Genomic DNA, 26,304 nt, shown 5'->3' with positions numbered 1-26,304 from the left:
CCCAGGCTGCGATGCGAAGCTTTAAGAGCCCTGGTCCTAAATGATAGCTAGACCTCGAGCTCAGCAGCGAGCTGTGAGGGGACACTGAGTCCTTGGCCTTCACTAATTCTCACCCAGGCCCAGTGAAGGGTCTGTCCACTGCTGATAAGTGGTTTTAATGTGATCTCCACTCTTCTTTCTGCTCCCTCACTCTTCTCCTCTTCCTCCATTTCTCTGCCTCCATTCCTTATTCCTTCTCTTGTTGTTTTGCTCACCTCTTCCTCTCGTTACGCTCACCCTCCCGCCTTCTTGTTTCTGTCCCAAACTAGAGGATGGCGGGGCTCCAGGTGTGGATGAAGGGACTTATGGCTTCTTTGGCATTGTCCTCGTTTGTCGTCATTGCTGAAGACAATGGGCTTCAAGGTGTGACAGCTGAAAGTCAGGACTTTGCTGGCATCGTGAAGAAAGAGTCCCATCCAGTTCTGCGGAGACAGAAGAGAGCGTGGATCTGGAACAATCTTTATGTGGAAGAAGAGAAACCTGCACCGATCCCCTACAAGATAGGACAAGTAGGTTAACAGCAGTGTTTTGATTTCACTGTTTAGTTTTAGGTTTTTGATTCTTGGGTCTTTAAAGCAAAATTACATTTTTGTCTGAACTGTGCAGTTTGATGCTTTAGGAATAAAAAAAATCTGGGGCAGAAACTCGTCGTCTTCCAGCTCTGTGAAGATTATTAGAGCAATTTTGCCGGAATACTTTATTTGGAGACATTTGCATGAAGGTTGTTGATTTGACTCTGTTTTGAGAAAGTAAATATTGAAGACTATCATTGTCCATTCTCTTTTTTCTTTTCTCAGCTTAAGTCAAGCCTGAATGTGGCTGTGAAGAAGTTTACAATCGAAGGTGAAGGAGCAGACAACATCTTCATTGTGGATGAAAAAGGAGACCTGTTTGTCACCAGATCTCTGGATAGGGAGGAGAAAGCCTTTTACAATTTGACTGCCAGGATGTATGACGGGAACAATGAGTTGATTGAGGATTCTGGAGACTTTGTTGTCCAGGTGACAGATATCAATGACCACAGCCCTGTTTTCCCCAAACAGTACAATGGATCCATTGTGGAAAGAGCTTCGATAGGTATGTAGAGTCACTGTCAATTTATTCTGTTAGAATACATCAGGGACTCAAATTTTTTGTTTAATTGTAGATCTGGTCTCTTAGACAAAGAGGTATGTGCTCCAACTAGGTTCAACATTACTTCATAAATGGAGAAAAAGCCACTGAAAACATGCATTTTACTTGATTTTAGATTAAAAATAAACTGGACTGTGAGAAAGTATGGAACAGCAAGACTAATATCTCACACCTGTCACAATCAGCAGTGCATTCACGTGGGAAATAAAGCACATTAGTGCCTGACGTAGCTAAACTTTAGCACTTAATCATATTACAATAATTAGTCAAAAAGATGAAACAGAAAGTGCTGAAATAAAACAGAAATACTCTCGTTGCTGGCTGTATTGACCATTTCTGCAGCTGCAGAGCCCTGCAGATAGTATAAAGGAAAATATGTGGACAAGCAGCTAAAACGGCCTTGTGGTGATCAGAGAAATACATGGACTGGTGTTTTTCTTGGCTAGATATTACTTAAACAGTTACTGTTGACACTCGCCTTATAAGTGGAACATTTATGGTCAGAGTTTCTCACAGTATCTATGTAGATAATGTGATGTCCTCCAGGTAAAACATGCCTTGAAAGAGAATCTCTGGTATTTTAAGGATAAAAAACACATGTATTTGGTTTCTGGTTAATTTAGAAAAAGGACATTTTGAACTCATTCAGAACTTTGTGTCCAAAATGGTGATTTAAGTGCATGATAATCTTTTTCATCTAGGAACAAAAGTTGTTGACGTGATTGCAACTGATGCCGATGATCCAACCACCGCTAACGGAGAGCTCAAGTACACTTTGATAGATGGACACAGCTCTCATAGAAACATCCCTGCCTTCAAAATTAACTCAACATCAGGTAGGTAGCAGGACGTCCGTCAAATAAATGGGTGGAACTCAGATGTTGTGCATGAATCAGAAGCTCAAACCCTCTCTGTTGCTCTGCAGGTACGATCATGACCAACATCAACACTCTGGACCGAGAAACCAAGAGCCAGTATGTGGTGGTGGTTCAAGTCCAGGACATGAGAGGCATGAAATCCGGCAGCTCAGCAACCACCTCTGTAACCATCACCATCACTGACACCAACGACAACATAGCAGCTTTCTCTGATAGTAAGGAATAAAACATAATATTTTGGTATTTTGGTTGAACAAATAAGAGGAAGATCTGTCAGCTTACATGGCATCACACTTGACATGTGCTTTCTGCCCACAGGGACATACGAACTGCGTGTTCCAGAGGATCGCAAACTGAATGAGCAGATCGGCACTCTGAAATTGGTGGACAGAGATGAGATCGAGAATAAAAAGCCCTTGTTGACCATTCAAAGTGGCTACAATAGAATATTCAACTTCAAGCTCAGCGATGAGAAAGATGGCAACCTCATACTCAGACAGGTAGGAGGCTTGCATGGCAACACACGAGATGGGGCTGCAAATATATTCAAATACATATGTATGTGCTACAGATATAAAAAGCAAAAACACTTTTATGGCTAGGTAGCAAGATTCTCTATTCCTAATAATAGTTATGCCAACTTAGCGGTGGCAGCTACGTGCACACTGTTGGATGAGAATAACTGGGGTAGGAAGAAAATATGGCGTCGCCAGCGACGTTTAAATCTTACTCCCAAACTAAATGATAGTTTAGGATGAATAACATCCTCACACTGAAATGTTCAAACCCTCAAAATGAATGGAAAACTCCAACTACAGCCTAAGATGAGCACAAAAAACATCCAAGAGCCGAGCATTGGGATGATACCCACACACATGACAGGATTTCCATAAATTTCAGTCCACTAACTTATTGACATTTTCCTGGTATTTTCTTTGATTGCTCCTCCTTGCATATTATGCCACTACTTGGTCTGTAATTACACGACAACATTTCAGCCCGCAGCGATAAATGTGATGTTTTTGGAGAATGACAGCTGAAACCACCTGGTTCTGCTTGGGAAAGATATTTATGCTTGTGGGAATTTCAGCAGCTCTTATGTCTCTGGATTGTACCCCTCCAGATAAAGTGTTTAGGACATCAGAGAGCTGAAAGTGTAATCTAATGAAATAAGCTCAGCAATAACTTGCTCACCCATGCTAGCGTGGAATCGAATCGCAGCACAATCTTCTCCCTGCTCAGCTCTCTCACCGGCTGTGTTTACATGTACAGAGTAAGCCGGCTATCGGCCACACAGTGGCAAAGGTATTCTCCTGAAGCTGTTTGAAAACGCCGGTGACACTCTGTGACTGATTATCCTTGTTGCCATGAATAATCCGTTTAAGAGAATGTTCCTGTGTACCTGTGGTGTCCCATTCGCAGATGAAAGGCAAACAGCAGTTTTCTTAGTACACTGGAAATAAATGATACTTCCAACAGGAGGTTAGGCACAAGGTGTTGTCTGCTGTTATGTAGGCGGCAACAGAAAGTTGAAGCACAAACTGTGAGTGCAGTTATTGGGAAAAAAAACAAAAACAGTCATGTTTTCTTCTGAAAATGAATATTTCCTAACTTTTCTAACAGAAAAACAATGTAATACAATGTAAAAACATACTGGCAGCTGAATTTAAACTGTATTTTCCAATGCCAGAACCATGATGGAGAAGGAATTATTCTACTTTTACTGTGGCTCAGCTGGTAGGTGGTTACTTCCAGTTGGAAGGATGGTGTGTGGTTCCCAGTAGATCCACATCAGGGGTAGGCAACTCCGGTCCTCAAGTGCCACAGTCCTGCAAATGTTAGGAGTTTTCTGTTGCAACACACCTGGCACACATCAGACCTATAATTACCAGACTTGTTTATAGCTTGACATCAAACTGCACAAGTCTGCTAATTAGCCATTGATTTGAATCAGGTGGGTTGCAGCAGGGAAACTCCTAACATTTGCAGGACTATGGCACTGGAGGACCGGAGTTGCCTACCCCTGATCTACATAAAAAAGGGTCCTTGGACCCCACAAGTGCCCTGACATGCTTTTTTGTATATAAATGTAAAGAAAAATCACCTCATACTACAACATATACAGAGTGCATGTACAATAAAAAGCTGATGAAAGAACACATTTACAGCCCTCTGTAGAACCTTGACAAAGGTTAAATAAAGTTATATAGATGTGGAGCATTTAACAAACCATCATGGTCAAACTTTTGTGTCAAAAAACGCGACTTCTAATGTGGAGCTTCAAAAGATCTGTTGAAGGTCAAGATGTTTGTTATTGTGACCCTGATCCAGTAATGCAGAGAACCAGCTCCAACAGTTCCTTATAAAAATGGATTTTACCAACTCTAACAGGGAACTCTAGAAACCTACTTGCTTAAATAGTTGTTAGACCATTAAATAGATTTTAAGGTGCAAATAATGATGGTTGTCTTGGTTTCAATACTACTGATGCATCAACCATGATACCAGATGTACCCCTAAAAAAACAAGAGAGGCAGAGAGAGAGAGAGAGAGGGAAAGTAGTAAAGTAGCTAAAGTGCTTTGACACTTTCACAAACTTCTTAGACTGGTGTAAATCCTGAGAATGAGCTTTTTCCAGGCTGCTTCAGCCAAACTGTGACATTTCCAACCTTTTAACACCTGAAATCATTAATGGTCCCTGGTGAGCAGATGGAGGTGCGATTTCTCTGAGGAAAACCATAAGTGATGCATTTGTACACCAAAACAAAAGAAAGTGCAAATGCAGAGTGTTCTGAAAGTATAAAAACACCAGACACGTTTATATGTACATCTCTTGAGGATGAATCCCAACATGGAACACCTCGTCTTCGAATACACAGATAAAAGAACATCAGGACACTTTAAGTTGTTAGAAATCATCCTTTTTTCTGTACAATAACTGCTTATGCAGTAACAGGGTGTTCAATGAGCATGCAACATCATTAAAAAAAGACATGTTTTTAAAATTTTTATTAACTAATTTCCCTCAACTCTCTGTCTCTACAGGCTTTGGACTATGAGACTAGAAGCAGCTACACTTTTGACGTCTATGTCCGTGAAGACTTTAGTCCAAGCTTTCCTGCAGACAACTCACACAACGCAATCACAACAGCACAGGTATGTATCTTATTTATATACATTTATAATATACCAGAAAATGTTGCAGGATCCTGGAGCAAAACAATAATCCAGGGAAATAAACTGTTTCTGTGGTACTTCCTGAGTCAAACTTGTTGTTTATTTGCTACAAATATTTAAATATTTATAGGTAACCATCAGGGTGTTGGACGTAGATGAACCCCCGGTTTTCACGCTGCCGGTTTACAACTTCACTGTGGTGGAAGAAGAGATAGTGAACAATATCGGCTTCGTCTCAGCCACAGATCCTGACAAAACCAAGAAATCCATACGGTATGATCGTGCACTCCGTTATCACTAAGAATGTGTTTGCTGTAATCCTGCTGCGTGGAGGAGTTGTTTGGCTGAACTCTTGTGCTTGCTCTTTAGGTACTCCATCATAGGCGAGGACTGTCCCATCAGTATCAACGCAGTCACAGGTCAGCTGTCCACCCAGAGGAAGCTGGACAGAGAGCTGAAGGCAGTACACACATTCAAAGTCGAAGCACGGGAGGAGCCAAGTGGTATGACACACTCAAATAAAGACTGCACTGCTTTATTAATCCCACTTCTTTTAAACAATAGATCCTCAGATAAAAAATGAAAACCATGTGTTCTCTCTAACAATGGCAACGTGCAGAGGGAGTTGCACAAGAAAGGCTGAAAGAGACACAATGTTCTCTCCTTCGCAGAGCAGCTCTTTTCTGGCTTTATAAGGATGGGAGTGCAGCACATTAACAAGGATTTTTATGGATTAACACACTGCTATAGCACCTGGTTGACCCACATGGGGAAGGGGAGAGTAAGCAGGAAAATCACATTAGTGCCTTTCTTTGTTCACTTGCTGCTTCCAAGCCAAACTCTATATTTTTAGATCAGCAATGAACGGAATTCAAAGATCTATTTTAGTGGCTTGTCACGATGTTTAAGGAACACAATGGTCCCCTGAGCTTGACAAGGTCCTCGATATACACTATTTGTACTGTACTAAAGATAGTTTCAAAATCTCAGTACAAGAGACAGCAAAGACGCTCATTTTTATCAAAAGATGAATAATGGAATGGAGCACTGGAGATAAAAAATGAATGTAAAAGGTGCTTTAATGTGACAAAAATAACAACCAAGGAGACATCACAAAATTTAAAGCCTTTCAGTCACTTGACCTTATTCAGGTCCATTTATGACAGAGTTCTACACATGTGATCATCGTTGTGGCTTATAATTGCTGGCTTTACGTCCATTAAGCTAAAAAAAACAAACAAGCTGTGTGTGCTCAGCTATCAACACCAACGTAGAAAAAAAACCTCCAATATTTATGAGCAAATATCTATATATACATATCTATCTATCTATCTATCTATATCTATATCTATATCTATATATATATAGATATAGATATAGATATAGATATATATAGATATATATATATATAGATATAGATAGACATAGATAAATAGACATACATATAGATATATGTATGTCTATATATATATATCTATCTATATATATATATATATAGATATAGATATAGATAGACATAGATATATAGACATACATATAGATATATGTATGTCTATATATCAATGCATATACATATATATATATATATATATATATATATATATATATAGATATAGACATAGATATATAGACATACATATAGATATATGTATGTCTATATATCAATGCATATATATATATATATATATATATATATATATATATATATATATATATATATATAGATATAGACATAGATATATAGACATACATATAGATATATGTATGTCTATATATCAATGCATATATATATATAGATAGATAGATAGATAGATATTTGGAAACTTGGTAAAAAATGTAGAGGGTGTCTAGATGACAATTAATATTTCAGCTGTCATATTTAAATATTCCATTTCACTTTGGTTTAATAAATAATGATGACTTGAGTGTGCATCCAGCAAAAAAAAAAAAAAAAAAAATAATGGGGAAGATTTAAAGGGACACATGCATTCATTTGTCCCACAATCTCTGTTTTAACATCATTACTTATTTTCACAGAAACTGGATTTCACATAAGTTAAATAAGATTACATCAACAGATAAAAGTGCCATTTGTTTTCTCCTCCAGCGTGTTTTCTTTGAAGAACCTTTTGCCGGCTGACAGATCTTGTTAATGTAGTTGGACTTTTTCAGTTTTCAGCTCCATCAAAGCTACACAAGCAAATGACATTTTACCTTCATAGCATAGCATCTATGCTTCCTAGCATCTAACGTTGCACTGCTGATCTGCCTTCTGTAGGTCTGGAATCCAGAGCAAACGTTAATATCATTGTGTATGACATCAACGACCACCCACCTGAACTGGATGTGGAGGATATCTTCGTCTGCGAGAATGACATTGCCAAAACAGTAAGAAAAACACATTATTCCATTTCTGAACCAGTTCTTTAAGGAGATCTCAGTTAATGAACTTTTATTGAATGAAAGAAAAGCAATAACATTTCATTATAATTAAATGTGTGAGCTTTGCATTCTTATTTCTAAATTCTAACGTCTAATCTTCATTTTTCAGGTTATAGGAATTTTGAGAGCTGCAGACAAGGACGACCAACAAACCACCTTCACCTTCAAACTGGCCAGTCCAAGCTCCAACTTCTCCATCGTAGACTACGGCAGTAAGTCCTTTGTGCTCTGTGCACATATTTACATTTCTTTTCTTGGCTTTCTAAACAAGTAGAAGTGCTCGCACTGTCCCCTGCACTTGTTGCTATGCAACAAATGAGACTCCATTTGTGCTCTGATGCTAAAACTTGATGTTATTGTAACTTTTCAAAGCATAATTTGGTCCTCAAATCCACTAAAAGAGCCTGTCAGCTACACAACAATGTAGTAATGAATGAAAGCAAGTGGATCAGGGGACTATGGATGATGCTCGGGTTTTAGCAACATGTTATGTCAACATGTCCTGTTTAACGTGCTCATGAAACTGACTCTATTAAAGGGATATATCTTGCACTATAAGCCTATCTGATATTATCTGGCCAATCAAGCTTTATGTTGGTATTATTAGTTTATTAATTCCTGTTAGCTTCCTGTGGACCTAATAATTAGGCAGGTAGTTGCTAAACCCCACAGGCCGGTCTGTCTGCTTCCACAAGATGGAGAAGGTGTTTGGACACATCTCTGGAACACCATAGATAGATGCAAACTATGTGTGTAGGATATCTTCTTGAATCTTGATATGATTCAATGTCATTATTTACTTTGTTTATTCATATTTGTGCAAACATCTAAAAAGCTAAGCTTTCTCTAACAATGGGATTATTTGAACTGATGAATACTTGCTGTGTGAGTTGAACGTTCCTTGACAGCTTGGCTACAAACATCTGCTCAGTTTCAGTAGTTTTAGAAAAAAGAAAAGAAAGAGAGAAAGTCTCAGATTTCTAATTCTTCCTTTACGTCCATGCTGGTCGCCTGATGCATTATGTTTTACGGTTTACTTTGCCGTATCTACTTTTGGTCAGACATTTGTACTGTTGTTGTCTTTACAATTTAAAGCAGAAAGATGTGTGCATGGGGCTTTTGATGAAGCACTGAAGGAAAGGACATGTTTGTCGGGTTGTTGAGTCAAAACAAAATCACAGTTTTTTTTATCCATCTTCAGAATGAGATCAAAAGAAAAGAAGATGGTGCCAAATTTCATGTGAATATTTAATATTTTAATATCCACTGGAGCTATTTGACAATCATACAGAAATCAATGCCATTATTTGTACATCATCTCTCATAAAAAGCTGTTTGTTTATTATAATCACAAGGAAGTATCCATAGTAAAGAAATCTGGGATGAAAAGTATGTAGATAGAAATGTACGATTTAAAAACTGTCAGGTTGAATAAATAAAGTAAACCTCTGGCAGAGACGTTTTTCTTTGATCCAGACGCTGACACTTGATAAGTGGTTGATGCTCAGTTACGTCAGATTACCAAGGCTTATTTAGTTTGTTCAGCACAGAACAAAAAAACAGCAAGTAAAACAGTTTTCATAATTTTTGATCATCACATGTCGGTTTAATCCATAAAAGCCTGAAGAAGCATGTTGCAGACTGTTGTAGTCAAAGTCTAAATGGATGAAAGCCTCAGGTAGACAGATGAAAGATTTAGGTGAAGTGTTAATATTTAATTTTAGTGAAACTTTAACTATGCTTAAAGGAAGATAAACAGAAAAAAAGGGCTGAACTTCCCTCATCCATTTCCACTGTGCTTACGCCGGGAGGGTTTGACACGCTGAACTGATGAAGGAAAGCAAGAAGACTACAGAGTGGAGCACAAGAAAAGAGAGATGAGGCAAAGGTGGGAGACAAGATGAAAGGAGGCAAAAGGAAGAGATGGGGAGCCGGGGATAAGTGTGATAATACTGTTAAATGTAGAGAGCAAGTACAAAGAGGCAGGAAAGGTAACAGATGAGATGCGGAGAGAAGGAAGGCTTGAAAGTAGGAAAACCAAGACAGAGAAAAACGACAACGGTGGGAAAAGAGCATTACAAAAAGGAGACAGAATAAATGAGAGAGAATTATGAAGGGGGAGAGAAGAGCAAAAGGTAGACACTGAGGGAGGGGGGGGGCAAAGACAGGAGAGGAAATGATGACATCAGAAACATCAAATTAAAGGTTGGAAAAGGAAAAAAGGAGACAGGATGAAGACAAAGGGAGGAAGGGTTTTTGGTTACTGCTGGTTGTAAAGATCCCTCATACAGAAACACACACAACCCCTTAAATGTTATTAGCATTATTAATATGACTATTTTAAGTTGTTGTTTCAGCTCTTAAAATGTTCGAACCGCCTCCATCACAGCAAACACTCCGACTCAGAGAGTCAGTGTGGACACGACTCGGTGTTCAGAGCAGGAAATCCTGACATTTATACCAGACAGAAGGGAAAAATGTCAGAGGGGTGCAGAACACAAGGAAATAATGTGAGGAAAAAGAGTAATGAGACGGAGACGGCGAGGCGAATCCAGAGAGGACAGTGAGAAATATTCAGAAACCCAGAGAGACAGCAGAGAGAGGAAATCACACAAGGAAAGAGTGAAGGATGGGATGGAGAAGAGGGATGAGATGAAGGGCAGACAGACGCTGTTTTCATCTTTTATTCACTTAGTTAAGGCTTCATCATCTGTACCCCCCCCCCCCCCCCGCCTCCCGTCACAAGGCTGGGTGAAAGATGGACGCAGTCTCAGAGGCTGACAAGTGAAGACATTTCAGAAGTTCCTTCAACCTGTTTTCTATCTGCCGCTCTGCAGAAGGCGTCTGCTTTGGTCACAAAGGTTTTTTAGCATCCACACAGCCTCCTGGAACCCTTCATGATTTTTATCCACTGGCACAAAATCAGTCGCTGAGCTCAAACCTTCAGAAGCGGCTCGTCCAGCCGAGTGAAACCCACATTTAGAAATAAATCAAAACCAACTAAATAGGTACTTATTTATGCAGCTCCACGTTGCTTTGAATGGAAAAGACTTTCTTTTATTTCTCCTGAAAGCCTTGGAAATATTTCACAAATGGCTTGCAGTCACTGTGAAGCTCTCTGAACGGTGGAGATGGCATGTTTCAGGTTGATCCTTTCTCCTCCCACAAACATCATTTTCCTTCAAGTTCAGTTTTAAATCTGAAAATCTGCGAAGTTCAGTTTGTTTTCATTCAGACTTGCCCTTAAAGCAGAGCAGCTTTTTCCTTCGTGTGAGAGCAGAAGGGTCTTTCCTGCCATTGTCCTCTCTGGAATTCCTTCACTTGTTAAATAAAATGGAAAACGGCTCTCCCCATCATCTCAGCAGGAAACTTCTGCCTGGCAGGAATTTAACTAACGACGGTTTTATCGGTCAGCCCTTCAGAAAAGACCTTGCTTTATTTTTCTCATCGTGTTTCATGACTTTGGCTGCTTGTGACTGACAGATTCTAAACTCATCAGACTGCACACTAATTTCTCTCTCTATTAAGATTTTTTCCTACAGAGGAGAGTAAATATTCTCGTTGCATCTGAGATTCGGCTTCTTATAAAGTCCAATCAGCTGTTGAAGGTTTTAATTTTCTTCTGTTTTCTGTAATCTTTAATCATTTAATTTCTAAAAGGATCAAAGTATTCACAAATGATCCATCTGCCTTCAGGTTATGACTCCTTTCTCTGTGTGTGTAGGTCATATGTTCTGTTTGAACACACACTCCAGACTTAGCAAGTAAACATGAGATCCCCTTCAGAGATACAAGATGACAGATTTTTCACAAAGCGTGAGTATCTGTACATTTATGTATTAATATGTCGTGTTTTACAGACAGCACAGCAGCCCTGATGGTGAAAGGGGGTCTGTTCAGTGTCGAGGACCCCAATGATTACAGCGTGGATGTGCGCATCAGTGATGGAGGACTGAGCAGTGTCACGAAACTTTCAATCAAGGTCTCTGTGCATTTTCTGTTTATTGTTTTATGTGCACTAAGATACAAATGCCAAGTTAGTTATTGCAGCATAATTTTTAATGAAGTAATCACTGAATGTGACATCTTAACTTCTGTTTTGTGCAACATGTAGTCGTGCCAGTGTAACGCCCGGAGGGTTCCTACGCTTTGCAAAGCGGGTGCTCGGAGGATGGGAGTCAGTGTCCACGCCCTGATAGCCATCCTGCTTTGCATTCTTACCATACTAGGTGAGTTACAGTTTTTCCTCTTACGCCCTGATGCCCTGTGGTGTCCTGGTGTCCTGTCCAGGCTGCACCCTGCCTCTCACCCAGTGATCACCGGGATAGGCTCCAGCTTCCCTGAATTGTACGAATTGGTGAAGAAAATGGATGGCTGGATCTTTCTTTCTCCTTTCTGCTCATAGCTTTTGCAGAAGTTCTCCGTTTTCTTGCTCCTCTGAAAGCAACCAAAGAAACTTTCTTTTTCACAAACCACTTTTACATCTCTAAAAGTGGCTGTAAGGGGAATTCCACATGTTTCCAGGTTTGTAAAATCTGTTTACAAGTGTCAGGGAGAGCTGAAGCACATGTGAAAAAGCCTTTTGTTGCTCCAGAGGGAGCTGCTCAAATCAGATAAATTCCCTTAAGTGATGTCACCGTGCATGACTTAAAATGAAAAAAGTCTGGAGTGGAGGTGTGGAGGTAGAGAGAGGTGACCTTATCAAACCTTTGTAGCTTGTTCTACATCTCTTGAGGACTTTTAGATGCTGCAAGTGAAATAGACTTTATGGGTGAGTGTTTGAGTTGCACTGAGCTAAACGTTGGTTCAACAAGAAAAAAACACATTTTTAGTTTTACTTTCTTTGCAAAGATGATGATTGTAAAGCGCTGCGGTTATAACCTCCTGCAGGATCTGTGTGTTTGCTCTCCTTTCCCTGCTTGTGAATGTGTGGCAGTGTTGTGTGAAATGCATTTATTCAACCACAGCGGAAATATTAGAGATATTCTGAAGTTTCAGTGCTGTAAAGATTCAAAGGCAACAAAGTTTTAAGAAACATTTATTTACCTTCTGGTCTCAGAACATTGGATGGTTTTAGGTCACAGTTCACAACCATTAGCTTACAACTTCAGAGAGGGTGTCTAGTGGTTAGAGATGTATGCCTGGGGCTGGAGAACCCTGGTTCAAGTCCCTGTACTGCCCCTCAAGACAAGGAAAAACACTGAGCTTTTAATCATTTTTTCTTTTGTCCTACAATAACTAAATAAATACATATAAAATGAATAATAATAAACAAAGTCATAAGAAGTAAATGAAAATAAAATGAAATAAAATGAAATAAAATAAAATAAAATGAAATAAAATTAAATTAAATTAAATTAAATTAAATTAAATTAAATTAAATTAAATTAAATTAAATTTAAATTAAATTAAATTAAATTAAATTAAGGAAACCTGTCCAGGGGTGTACCCTGCCCCTCATCTAACATCTCATCCCAGACCACTGCATTAGAATAAGTGGGTATTTACTATAGATTCAGGGGTCCTTTAGTCCAGTCCAGGAAATCTACCATCCTGCAACTCAAATGACTAAATTCCCTTGTGCACATGACATTCAGCTCTTCAGAAGCCTGGTCACAAGACCTTCAGTTGATTCAGGTGCTGGAGAAGACACACATCTAACAGTTGTTAGCATGGCAGACTGAACTTGGGCATCCCTCTATAGATGAATGCATGGACATTATACGGCTGATTTTCACTTTCCTCCATTTTTAATATGCTAAAAATAACATGTTCACTTCAGGATTATAAAAAAAAAAAAAAAGCGATAAATTAACATTATGACCAGAGAAGAAATCTACTTTTAAGGTGCTTTTAAAACAGTTTATTATTTTTTTGCTGACAAGAACATTTCCAGGCCATTTCTTGAGTTCTGACCTCCATTCTGTTGTTGTTAGAAGTAGAAAAAGCTAAATTACAACTACAGCTGCGCATCTGTACACACTTATCCAACTGAATCATCTGGCTTTCATGAAACATTCAACGTTTTTACTCAAAGTGAAGGTGGATTTTTTTTTTCCTTTTTTACATCTGATAAAAACAAAACAAAAAAATACAAAAACAAACCAAACAGAACAATCCCTTAAACCATCAGTGCTGTTTGTCCTCAGGAGGAATGTGTGACCATCCAGCATCCCTGATGGATGCAGACATCTATTGCCGAGTGATCGTATTGTGCAGATTCACTTGTCTGTGCTCTGCCATATATAAGATGTGTTTTGTGGGGGAACTTCTCCCCTTCTGGTGTTGTTAGTTTTATGAATAATGCAGTGGAGGATGTGGAAATAATGCCCGTGGTCGTAAGCTCAATATTCTCTTTGAAACCATCGTCCCCTGCTCCCCTTTTTTTCTGGGAAATAGAAGCACTTGTCATGTTATATCAGAGGCACGCTGGAGATAGTTGGCCAAACATGAGGGATCTGGAACTGAAGCTGGAAGTTAATGATGCAGAGGGATGGAGATGGAGGGAATAAAATGTTTATCTAGACTTAGACTCAGGATGCTGAGAAGGGTGAAACCGGTGGAGTTCAGGCGAGTGAGACAGAGATTTGAGGTTCGCTGAGTGACGGAGAGACAGAAAGAGGTTAAAGACGGAGGAAGTTGATGTGGGGAATTGTGGGAAAAGCAGCAGAAGAATAGCAGTGGTAATGAGGAGAGTTTATCAGCTCTTTAGGTGCCGTCTGCTTATCAAACACCACCAAACACTCAACCTATTAACTATTAATACACTCCTTTACTATCGCACTACTTTTCCCTTTCATTTTCCCCTCCTCTCTCTCTCTCTCTCTCCCTCTGGGTCTCTCAGTCTGTCTCTTTGCCTACCACCCTTCCTCTTTCCATCTCTCTTTCTCTTTATCAAACACCCCCAAAGCAGGCAAGATTAACTATTTAATGCACTTGTCATTATCTATCAGTGCCCAAAGCAATTTAGCATGCTCTCCATTCACAGGCACGTTTTCTCACATGAAGTCAGGTTTGACACGAGGAAAGAAATTTTCTCAGTCATCTTCAACAAAGAAAGGACTCCTTCTTTCTCCCCTCCTCTCTCTCTCTTCCCTTGTCCCTCTAAGTCTGATATCTCCAGAGCTTATTAAACTGCAGAGCATGTGTTGTAAAAGATTAATCTGTTGGTTTCCCATGCTAACTTAAATTAGTCCCGCTCGCCCTCGACTAAAAGGCATGGCTAATGCTGCCTGTCCGCTGAGAGAGAAAGAGGTTTATATCGAGACCCAGGCTTAGGGCCTAATCTAATGTCAAATGTATCCTTCCTCCTCTCCTTCTCTGCTCATCTGTCCTCACTCTTGATTTCTTCACCCCTAATTCTCCCATTTCACCCACTTCCTCCACCCTCCATCAGCAGCTGCTTGCCTCATCTGTTCCCTCTGTTCCTTTGTTTTCTTCTCTTCCTCCCTCCTGCTTCCTTCTCCTCGCTCTTTAAGGCCACTCTCAAAGGAAAAGTGAGCAAGAAAAACTTTACTCAGTTCCTTTTGGAACATTTTTTTAATGAAGTTGGGCTTCATACATACTTTCAACTCCTTATTTCGTGTTTTTTAGTGAAACTTGGAGGATGACTGTTTTTTAACAAGTTTTTCAACTAATGCTGCAGCAAAAACTTTCAGTACATGAAATGACACCCACAGATCAGAGGAGAAATATCTACACAGATCACAAAATGAACCAGTTAACAGGGCTGTGACGATATGCTTTTGTCCCGATTCGATTCCGATTTTTTTTAGGTGCCGATTCGATTTAAATTGCGATTCTCACAATTCTTCGATATTGCTAGCTTTTGTGGATTAACAGCAAAAAAAATGTATTAATTTTTTGTTTTTGCTCGTCATTTTTCTTAATTTCAAAGAGGAAAAAACAACACAGTAGCCAGACCATCATTCTGCTGCTATAACATCCTAGATGACAAGTTAAAAGAGCAATAAAAACAATAAAAATGACAAAAATTTTGTTATGGATTATATTTATTCATTTGAAAAAAAAATTTTTTGTTAAAAAATCGATTTTAAAATTGTGAAGCAAAAAAATTCCGATTTTCGATTTTTTTATTTGATTTTCCCACCCCTACCAGTTAATAATTCTTAATGTTGAAATATTTCATATGCACTTTACATACTTTACTTTCATAAAACCGTTGTCCAAATTTCCAGGTTATTTGTTTGAATATTTGCAAATTGAAGGATTTGGTAGCAACAGATTCTGATGCATCAGATTCTGATTGATAAATTTGCCATTTTGATCAGCATATTGATCATTTGTAAAGTCTTATTTCATAAAGCAAACAGCTCATAGCTGGAAGTGAAGCAAGAAGGCAGGTTTTTAACCTAACAAGGAAGCTCTTTGTGCACCAGTTCTTCCTGAACAAGTTTCCCTCTCACACATTTTGCAGATGCAACTCCACTGCAACCCAGAAACAAAAACACACATCCTGATTGGGATTTGTTTTGAGAAATAAAAACAAACCAGAGTGGATTTCAGGTGCAAATGTTGTTTTGTTTTTCAGTCTGATGTTGACAGAAATATGACTGTGATTCACATTAGAATTAGTTTCTGAAAAACGTTTAAGAAAAACTTTGTAGGAAAAAAAAAAACTTAATGGAGAAAGTTTGTGACTTTTACAGTCTTTCTGTGAGATTGATTGTTTCCTTCAGTTTGTGCAGAAATTGTGTCACAAATGAAAGATAAACATCTTTATGTGACATGTTGGTTATGGAGAGCCTGGTAATTTATATGGTTGTCTCCTCTTTCAAATATAAAACAGCAAAAATGCAGATTAGTTGACACAAAATGAAGGTTATGGTTAAGACTGGTTAAACTGGTCAGAATGGGATGCGATCTGTGGCCTCCTGTGACCCATTCAGTCAACCTTTTCGACTTTTCATTACCATTCCTCTTCCATCTTTGTTCCTGAAAGGCTTTTAAAGGCACTTTGCCTCTTTAGAATAAACAAACTTCCAGTTTAGACTTTTTTGTTTTGAGACTCCCATTGTTCCACCAGTGTCTTTCTTTTCTTATTTCCTTCCCTCTGTTTCACCTCTTGTCACCCTTTTCTCTCCTCGCAGTTGTTTATTTCTCCAGCATCTGCTTGGAGTGATTCTTCTTCCTCTGCCGTCCTCCTCCACCTTGTTTTCTCATACTCATTTCCACTTCCCCCCTGTGTTTACTGAATCTTTGTTCCTGTTTCTTCTGCTCCCTACTCGTGTCTCTTTGTGAGTTTTTTCCCCGATTTTCTCAGGCTGAGAAGGTTCATTACAAGTTTTCTGGAATAGGTGAATAATTTCATCACCTAGTGGTTTCATCCTCTTCTGTCTCTCTTTTCAACTTTAGTGGCCCTGATCTGTTTTGCTTTTCTACTTATCTGTCTTGTTATTTTTTTTGGTATAAAAGGAAGGAAGTAGATGTTCTCTGTGTTCTCCTGTTCATATCTGCAGTTTTTTCCAGAACCAAATTACTTCCTCTGCGAATCAAACATGTAGCAAAGGGATTTTAAGCTTCACATCTGTCACGTCTCCCAAATAAATGATTTATTTTCTTCATTTTTGTTCCCCAGCTGACTATTTCAATTGCTATTCCAGACTGTTTTCATTTACAGTTTAGTTAATCTGCAAATCTTTTGTCTGAAAAAAAAAAAACTTTTGTTTTTAACTGGATGCAGCCGAACATCCATTTAAATAGGATTCTGAAAATAATAAGAAATAATGTATTCCACCTCTGCTCTGCTGTGCTCTTCATAGTCATAGTGATCCTGTTTGTGATGAGGAAACGCTACCAGAAAGACTCTCTTGCCAGCATGAAGAACAGCGGAGAGATTCATGAGCAGCTGGTCACATACGATGAGGAGGGAGGAGGAGAGATGGACACTAACGGGTACGTACGGGGGGAAAAGCAGCACAAAAAGCTTCTCAGCACCAACATGGTTGTTGTTTCCACAGATATTTACTCAAGAATTTAGAGTTTACGTTTAAAGTTTTAATATGATTATATTGGATTCATTTAACTTCTCAAATGTGTTGCCATGTCACAATACAGACTGACATGGCAACACATCCTTATGCTCTTTATGTAAATAGGAATGTTTGTCATACGCCGCTGCCGTCATACTTCCGTGCATCCTTTATGTTGGTTGTTCATCCACTAGGGGCAGTGCTGAGTTCAGAGTTCACTTCTGCCTTTTGACACATTAGTAGATGTAAAGCTGCAATAAGCCGCTACGCAAAAATGCCAGGATGATTATGAAAATAAAATTCTTCTGTGTCTTTTTCTGAAGCTTTTTATTTGGTTTTGCTTGGTCTTCCTTCTGTTCCTCTTCTTCTTTTCTGGTTTGTTTCCTTCGCTGGTTGTTTGTCAGCTGTACAGCTCAACACTGCCCCCAGTGGTTTCCGGTGGTTTGACCTGTTTTCTGCGTCGTGACGGATATATACATATACATAGTTATACATAACTAGTGCAGGACACAGATTCAAGTGTCCGTCCATCTGTGTATCTGTCTCCTGTGTCGAGCATAATTGGGCGTTATATGGAGCTAAAGTAGCTGCAACTGCCGGGTTAGGGGTAATAATCACATCTATGAAGGCGACTGCTGTCACGATCAAACTGTAACCCAGGTAGTGTTGAATTTTATGCCTTATCAAGTGCATCTGGTCAATCACAAAGTGCTAAATTTACTTGTAAATTCTGAATTTCATAAACAAAATTATCCATAAAGATGCCAGCCTTGTAAAACAATTTTTTAAAATAATAATAAAAAAGACACAATCACTCCTAACTCTACCAAAGTTTTTATCTAAACTGATGGGATGAGATGAGTTTTATTGAAGGTGCAGGATTTAAAGTGCAACACTCAGCCGCATTTACACACATAACATTGGGTCAGTTGCTGCTGAATGCATCATCACCTGTATTTTTTAAAGTGTAAATAAATCAGTACAGCGCTGAATTCAATAGAGGTTAAAACTGCATTAAAAAGTGCTAAAAAAAAATCAAATCCAGTATTATGATTAAAACAAGTTCTGTAAAAGAAACTGAAAATACACTGCAGTTATGATACTTTTACTCTAGTTTTTTTAGTATTGAGATCTTCCTTCAACAATATACTTCATATAAAATATCTCCAGAATTATCCAGAATAAAAATGATAACAATCGGACATTACCGACTTTGGAATGTCGTATTATTTGTTGGGAGTGGAGAATAAATCCACTCTGCTTGTTTCTCAGAGTTTCCCTTCCATGATGATTCAGCATCTCCAAACCAACAAGCTCATCCTGTTTCTCCTCCTTTCAGCTACGACGTCTCAATCCTCACCTCTGCCTGCAACGATGGCTCCCTGCTGCGCCACCCAAACCGCCACCCGCACCCCTCTCTGTACGCCATGGTCCAGAAACCCCACCCCCACACTCAGCCCACCGCGTGTAAGGGCGACATGGCCGCCATGATCGAGGTGAAAAAAGAGGAAGCCGATCACGACAGAGACGGATTCCCGTACGACACTCTTCACATCTATGGCTACGAAGGACCCGAGTCTTTAGCGGGGAGTCTGAGCTCTCTGGACAGTTCTTCCACCGGCTCAAACTTGGATTACGACTTCCTCAATGAGTGGGGGCCGAGGTTCCGGGCCCTGGCTGAGCTCTACGGTGTAGATGGATCTGACTACTACCATCACTACTGATAGTACAATCAGAATGCCAAAATTAACTCATGATAAATGTAAACGGTGTGAATTAGTGGTCGAACAGAGCCATAAAAACACACTGACCAAAAGCATGCAGGAAATATACATATTTATACACACAGTAGACCCAGAGCGGCGTGGTCTCCAGACTTATTCAGCTCCTCAAAATACAACCAAGCTGTTTAAGTACCAACAGTATAGTTTCAGTTATCATGTGTAACTCATCAGTGTTGTGCCTGTTGTCTCTTCACTTCCAGTCAGTTAATAAGAGCTTCATCGAAATCCCAGAAGTTTCCTCGCGCTGCAGCAAGGATTTTATTTCTCCTTCCTGTTTTTAGTAATGACACGGGAACGAGGTGCCAGAAAGATTTTTAAAGTAACACAAAGACACAGCGTCATCGGAGAAAGTGAGAAGCAACTGCATCCAATGTTTATGTGAGGTCTGATGGTGTGAGAACATCGTTGTTCGAGGATGGATTTTATTCTCCTGCGGTCGTCTGAGTTGTACAGCGTGACTGCTTTACTTTACCTGCAAACAGCAAAACTCCACTGCAGCCATTAACAAATTTATTTTTATGGATAATTGATGTTTTTATCAGGTCACGGCTGGCCGTTGAGTTCAGTTTTTCACATTTGTTTATATCTACAACACCTGTAACAGTCACCAGAGTTCAACGTGCATCAGGTGGAACTTTCTATCTGACCGCTTTGCTTTCAACCTACTTTGCTGAAGGCATCTGTGGGCAACTGTTTGACTCTTATGTTAATATTTTAGGCAAATCAGACAAGTAAATCTTTGCAAATGGCAGTTATTATATGTTAAAGACCCAAATTTCTGGCTGTCGGCTTAATTGTAACTATTACTAGACTTAAACTGTGTGTTTAAAAGCAACTGGGGATGCAAAATGCTGCACATGAAACAGATTCATTTTTTCTTTTTCTTTCACAAACATGGCAAAAACAAGATGATTTTATTTCACATTTGTTGTTTGTAAACATGCATACTTAAGGGATTTATTATACTCATCACTTTAAGCATCCACATGAGGTAAAGCATCAGAATTTACTGAACGTAAACGTTGGTGGATCAACATAAAGCTTAAATAAGGGCCATTTGAATCACATCAAATCTAGCTCTAACTGCATTTTTAAAGGTAAAAACCTGCAGAGAAACACACACCTTCTTTGTTTTCCTGAGGTGAACCATTTCATATGACTGAGAAGCCATTTTACTGGTGAGTCATCTCGTCCATTTTCCCAGTTATCCTCTGCTCCGAGGAGACAATAGACAGAAAGGAAATGGTTTTACTGCAGCCGAGACAGAATTATAGCACGTTCCCAGGTTTTATTTGACACAAGCCATCATCACAGTTATTGTTGTGATGAAAGCCAAATCCTCAGTGGCCCACTCGAACAAAAGTAATTCAGACAAATCAGGAAGCTGAAAGTTGCAAAAGCAGCGAGTTGGGTCCTGATCTGAACTGAATAAGTTTAACCTCTCATCCTTTCTGGCTGCTGTCGGGCCACAACAGCTCGGATGAAAAATATCCAAACGTTTGGTGATTTTAAAGTGTTTGCCTGGCATAGTGCTGGAAATGAACTCACAATGTGGGCTTAGCTTTTCCTCCCTGGTTAAGTCACAACCAGATGGTTTTTCACCACGTTTTTTTTTTTTCTCTCTTTCATTTTAAATTTAACAAGTTTCCATGATGAAAAACTGACAATCTTAACTATTTAAAACCATGAACTCCTTAAAGCTGTGTGGAGTGTTGTGCAAATTCATCAGCCACTCCGTCCAACCATGAAAATGAAACATATTCTGTTCACCGTTCACAACTGAAGCTAAGTTAAAAGACAGGTAATGAACATTTCTTTGTTCAGATCTGCATCTTTTAAAGGAGCTGCTGAGCTACTCTTTTTTAAAACATTGAGTATGGATTTTCAACTCCACTTTCAGGACTAAAATAATTCATGTAAACTCTGCGGAAAAGATGGAAAATTAATCTTAAAAGCAAAGAAAAAGACAGTCTGCGTAAATATTTTACCACTTAATGTGTCATAACATGAGACAACTCAAAACGGATCAGTGTGAAGGACTTCAGCTCGAGGAACTTTGCTGCTTTTAGTTTCCTGCTTGCATCCCTGGCAGATATTCCTCCTGACGACTCCTCCGCTCACAGCGTCGCTGTGGATGAATTACTTTTACATGTTAGTATGAAAAGTTCCTACATTTTTAAGGTTCCACAAATGTTTCACATCCATGTTTTTCTGTGTAACTTCGATTGTCATTCTTTCCAACCCGACATACTCCACGGACTTTTTATTCCTTAAACTCAGTATAAAATGAGGCTGATAGGAGGTAATGAATAAGATACAGTAAGAAACAAAAAGAAAACAAACACAGTTTGGCTTAAAAATGTGTGAATACATAGTTGGAGGTTGAAGTCACATTGATCTTTGCCTTCTACAAACAAATAGAAAACTCATAGTTTCTGTGATTATTCTACTTATAAAGCTGATAATATTGTTTCGTTTTTGTTTTTTTACAAGAATCCTAAAACCTAGAAATAAACAAAACTGAAAAAAAGCTAATTAAAAGATTTAAAATATTTTATTTGAGCAATAACTTGATTCATAAATACGTTCCATGATGTGCAACAGTTTTTCCGTCATCATCATCATTGCACATTTTGAGTTTGTCGTGCCAACTCTCCTTACATTCTGTCTTTTGTGTGTTGAACATCCTTTGCAGATATGCAGGCTGCTACTTCTCAGTAGCTCTTAAAGTAATCAGGAACAACTGTTTCCTGTGCACTGCCTGACCCCTGGTCTGGCCCTGCAGAGCACCTGGCCAAGAGCTATTAATCACTTACTCACATTTAAATAATAACTTCAGACCTTATGGCTTATTGTGCGAAAGAATGCCCCTGTAATAAATGATAGCTTCTGCATAAAAATGTCATTGATAAAGGCCCATACTGGTAAAAGGTCAGTAATTGTCTGTAATGGCAACATATAAATCAGATTACTAAGTGGTCCCTGTTAATTCTGTGCTTTGGACCCCTCAGAGGGTGCAGTGTCACTGGGACCATTTCTTCAGTATTAAACATTTAAGTCCAGTTTATATCATCTTAGTTTATTTATTCTTCTGTTTATTTGGTTTTGTTTGGATTTAAACTTGTTTCCTGACAACAAGCTTGCTTGGCATTTCATTAGATAAACGATGACTACAATAGCTGGAAGCCTCTTGGTTTCATACGTACACACACACTTTGAGTAGCAGGTTCAGTCTTACGTTCCCTGTTTGCTTCGCCGTATCTCCTCCAGGCCGTCCCACTCTTTGTCCTTTAATCAGCTAAACCAAACAGTAGACTCAACTTCCTGTCCATCTGGGAGTGTGCCCGCCCCTTCCTGTCGGTGTTATCTCTCTGGTGCGCCAACACATTGTGCTAACTTCCCATTAGCTCAGCCTGGGAAACAGCGTTGCAGGGGGAAGAGGGAGCAAGCAGGGAGAAGCCCGGGGTGAGGTTGGAGGTTAGCGGGAGAGAAACATCACGGGGAACAAGCGGTGATGAGTTTCCCTACTGAACAGAAACAAACATGTTTGTGATGAAATGCTGAGACTCAAAACACACAAAGGGGTGAAAACGTCTTAAAATGCTGAAGCAATACGTGACTTTTACAGGGAAAACAATCTTTAAATCAGTGATGGAAGTCATTCCCAACTTAACGTGAGCCGCTTTTGTTGCCATCATTTAGATTTACTGATTTACTGACAATTATCTTCAAGTTATTATAAAATTGATCAGGTTTGTTTAAATTAATTTTATTTTCCATTTTTTAAACAAATATTTTTTTTGCTTTTTTGTCTGCTGTTTGGGTCAGATAAAAAAAAAAAAGCATCCTTGAGAAACGAGCTTCAGTTTGCATTAGAATAAATCCGTTTTGCTCTTATTTTAAACTATTAGTTTTCCAAAAATCCAAAATAAGTCCAAAAAAATATTTCCAAACCAGCGAGCAGATATGCTCTAACAGCAATAAGTGGTTTTTGAGTATATAATGTTTTTTTTTCTTGTTTTTATGTTCTGAAATTGTCCACAACAAGAAAAGACTGTAATAAAAATATATATTTTCATTTAACAAATCACAATGTGTTCAGACACTGTCTAATGTTTTTTTTTTTTTTTTTTTAGAAGTGTCAGACTTTATTTGCTTCTCCACTCAGAATAATTCCATTTCTGTCTTCTTACATGGCGCCTATTTGACTGATCTCATGACGTCCAGGCTAAACAAGGTCAAGTTTGCAGATATTAATCGCTTTAATCGCTTCTATAAAATAATTCAGCTTGGATTCAACAGCTAAAAGAAATCTCTCAGGGTGGGATCCAGGCAAAAGAAGTTGTTTGTATTCAAGGCAACAAAAAAACCAAAACAAAACAAACAAACAACAAAAAAAGGCGTCCATTTAATTCAGTAGCGCGTTTTCAAATGTAGGTGATCTGATTGTTTTTATCCGCGTACTCTACGCCTCATTAGGGACTGAATTTGAGTGAAATGTATTTGGGGAAAATGTGCCTAATAGCGATTGTTCCATTTCTTTTTTTTTTTCCCTTCTTTTTTTTTTTTTTTGCCAAAATTACTGTATTTAAAGGATTTTAAACTTGACATTTTCCTTTTTTTTAATGCTGTAAAAAGTGAACAAATCTTTAACAAAATGAAGGAAAACAGTGTTTGATGAATGAGTGACTTTCTGAGTGCATTTGTGATGTTTTTCTGCTTGTGCATTCCCGTGAGTGCTTGTGATTGTATCCATGTTCATACACACAGATGAGTGTCAAACCAATAAGAAAGAGCAACAACAGATTTCTTTTCTTGTGTAAATACTAGGGGTCTACACGTGAACAACATGTGCCTTTACTCTTATAAAAGAAACTGTAATTCATTTTTTGATGTGGAACACAATGTTTTCTATATTGTTTTTATGCTGTATAGCAACTACTTTTTATTACCTGACATTTTTGTAAGTGTAGAATCAAAATAAACACTCAAATATCTTTATTGGTCTCAGATTTCTTTCTAAACATGTTCACCTCAGTTCAGAAGACCAAACGCACATAATACGAACACTTATTTAGCCTTTTAAAAGCTGAAGTTTAAAGCAGATCCCAAACTTTGTTTTGAGACTTTTGTACTAAAACCTCCTGCTTTTTGTGCTGTTTGACTTTAAGGGAGTTTGCCTTTGCAGAGATCATGTTTCCATGTTGTACTGTGATCTGACGGAGATTTAAAGCTGCAGCTGAGCCATTACAGACCCTGGAAGTGTTTTTTAACCAAACCTGAAACGTTTTGAACTCATGCTTCATGTCATCTTCATTTACTCTTCGCCTTTAACATCTACTGATACTTACACATCCTAATAAATCTCACTGTTTTCTTTACTGTATATGGTTGCAGAAATATAGTCATTGCATTATAGGTATTTTATTTCTCAGCAGAAGCCTTAAAATGGACACAAGGAACATATTATTAATAAAATCTGCTCTCTGACTTATTTATGTTGATGCTGATGATGTTGTAAATGACTATAAAGGAATATTTCAAATTTGGGTTTGAAAATGTGTTGAGACAAAAGATTACACCATATGTTTATTTGGAAAAACCTCCTGTGTGTAAAAGGACAAAAGGGAATTCATGGATATGACCCAACAACGGCTGCAGGTCGCCATGATTTATAGGAGATGGTTCGTGTGTGGAGGCGAATCTGAAAACAACACTGGCTCATATTACCTGCATATGTCCGTCCATACGCTGTGAGATCAGGTATGTTTCTTTGTGTCAAACATCACATTGGTAGGACGAGGCCATGAGAGGAAAGCTCTGATCTCCCTCACCTTAATCTCTGACATGTGATCAGACGTGACCTCAAGGATATCCTGTTTTTTTCCTCCGCAGTCCAAGTGCAAATTCACCGCAGGTTCTTGTGGTTTTGTTGTTGTTGGAGGCCTGTGTGTTTAAGGGTCAGACCTCCATATGCGTGATCATGTCCATATGAGACCTGATTGATTGTTCAAGATCACAGGAGGGAAAACAAGAGAGAGCAACAGACATTCGACAAGCGGGAAATGCCAAAGTGACATTAATTCTCTTAAGACATGCTGGAGACTCAATGCACAATGCACACACACATACACAAAGCTTTACTTCCACTCTTTGTGTAAAGCCTCACCCCAACCCCAGCCTTAACCATGAGCAGGACTTCAGACATGACATTTTACCTCATTAGGGTCAGCGTTTGTTCCCCAAAAGGAAAACTGAATGCAAACGAGGTTAGTGATTATACCAGAAAAGATCCTAATGAGGTAACAAAAACACAAATACACCCACATACACACTCTGCAAACCTCAGGAGTGGAGACTAGTTTCTGGTTTATGGATTATGTTTTAAAATAAGCCCAGATGTGCACACATCCAGCTGCTGACTCTGCACACAAACCTAAACATGAAGTAAATTATTCCTGCGTCTGAATAGTATGAAGGAATCTGATCATTCTGGCTCCAACGTCATGTTTGATGTGTGCAAACTGGGATGATGATGATGATGATGATGATGATACCTGCTAATTCATAGCAGGCTCAGGCTAAGCTTTGCATCAAACTTCAAGGTTTCAGTATCTAAAAATAAAAGATATAATTCCTCCTCCATTTCTTACTGTGATGTGAGCTTGGTTGTGATATGAGCAGGACTGCATGTCTACAGATGAAACCTCTGCTGCAGGAACTGAACCAGAGCTGCTGCTTTAACTCCGAGACTGCCAGCCGTAGCAGTGCTGTTTGGCAGACAGTGAGTTAATAGAATATCACAAGTTGCAATAACTTTTTTTTTTCCTTCTATAATGTTCAGGTGTGTTTTCATTG

General features: G+C 38.8%; 1 protein-coding gene across 1 annotated transcript; it reads left to right on the top strand.

Annotated features, from left to right (window-relative positions):
- Positions 1–377: 377 nt before the first annotated feature.
- On the top strand, positions 378–24,397 carry cdh5 (cadherin 5; the record flags this gene model as incomplete). The annotated part of the gene is made up of 14 exons (XM_079248844.1): positions 378–548; positions 837–1,116; positions 1,875–2,009; positions 2,099–2,266; positions 2,370–2,551; positions 5,097–5,207; positions 5,359–5,501; positions 5,598–5,731; positions 7,507–7,616; positions 7,780–7,882; positions 11,531–11,652; positions 11,785–11,899; positions 17,453–17,585; positions 19,002–24,397. Coding segments are annotated over 14 exons (2,292 nt in total), but the record flags the coding sequence as incomplete, so codon positions are not given.
- Between the last annotated feature and the right edge of the window lie 1,907 nt (positions 24,398–26,304).

Source organism: Telmatherina bonti (genome assembly GCF_933228915.1).
Source record: "Telmatherina bonti genome assembly, chromosome: 11".
NCBI classification, from domain to species: domain Eukaryota; kingdom Metazoa; phylum Chordata; class Actinopteri; order Atheriniformes; family Telmatherinidae; genus Telmatherina; species Telmatherina bonti.
Note: the sequence above shows the minus strand (reverse complement) of the source record. Positions and strands in the feature narration are given on the sequence as shown.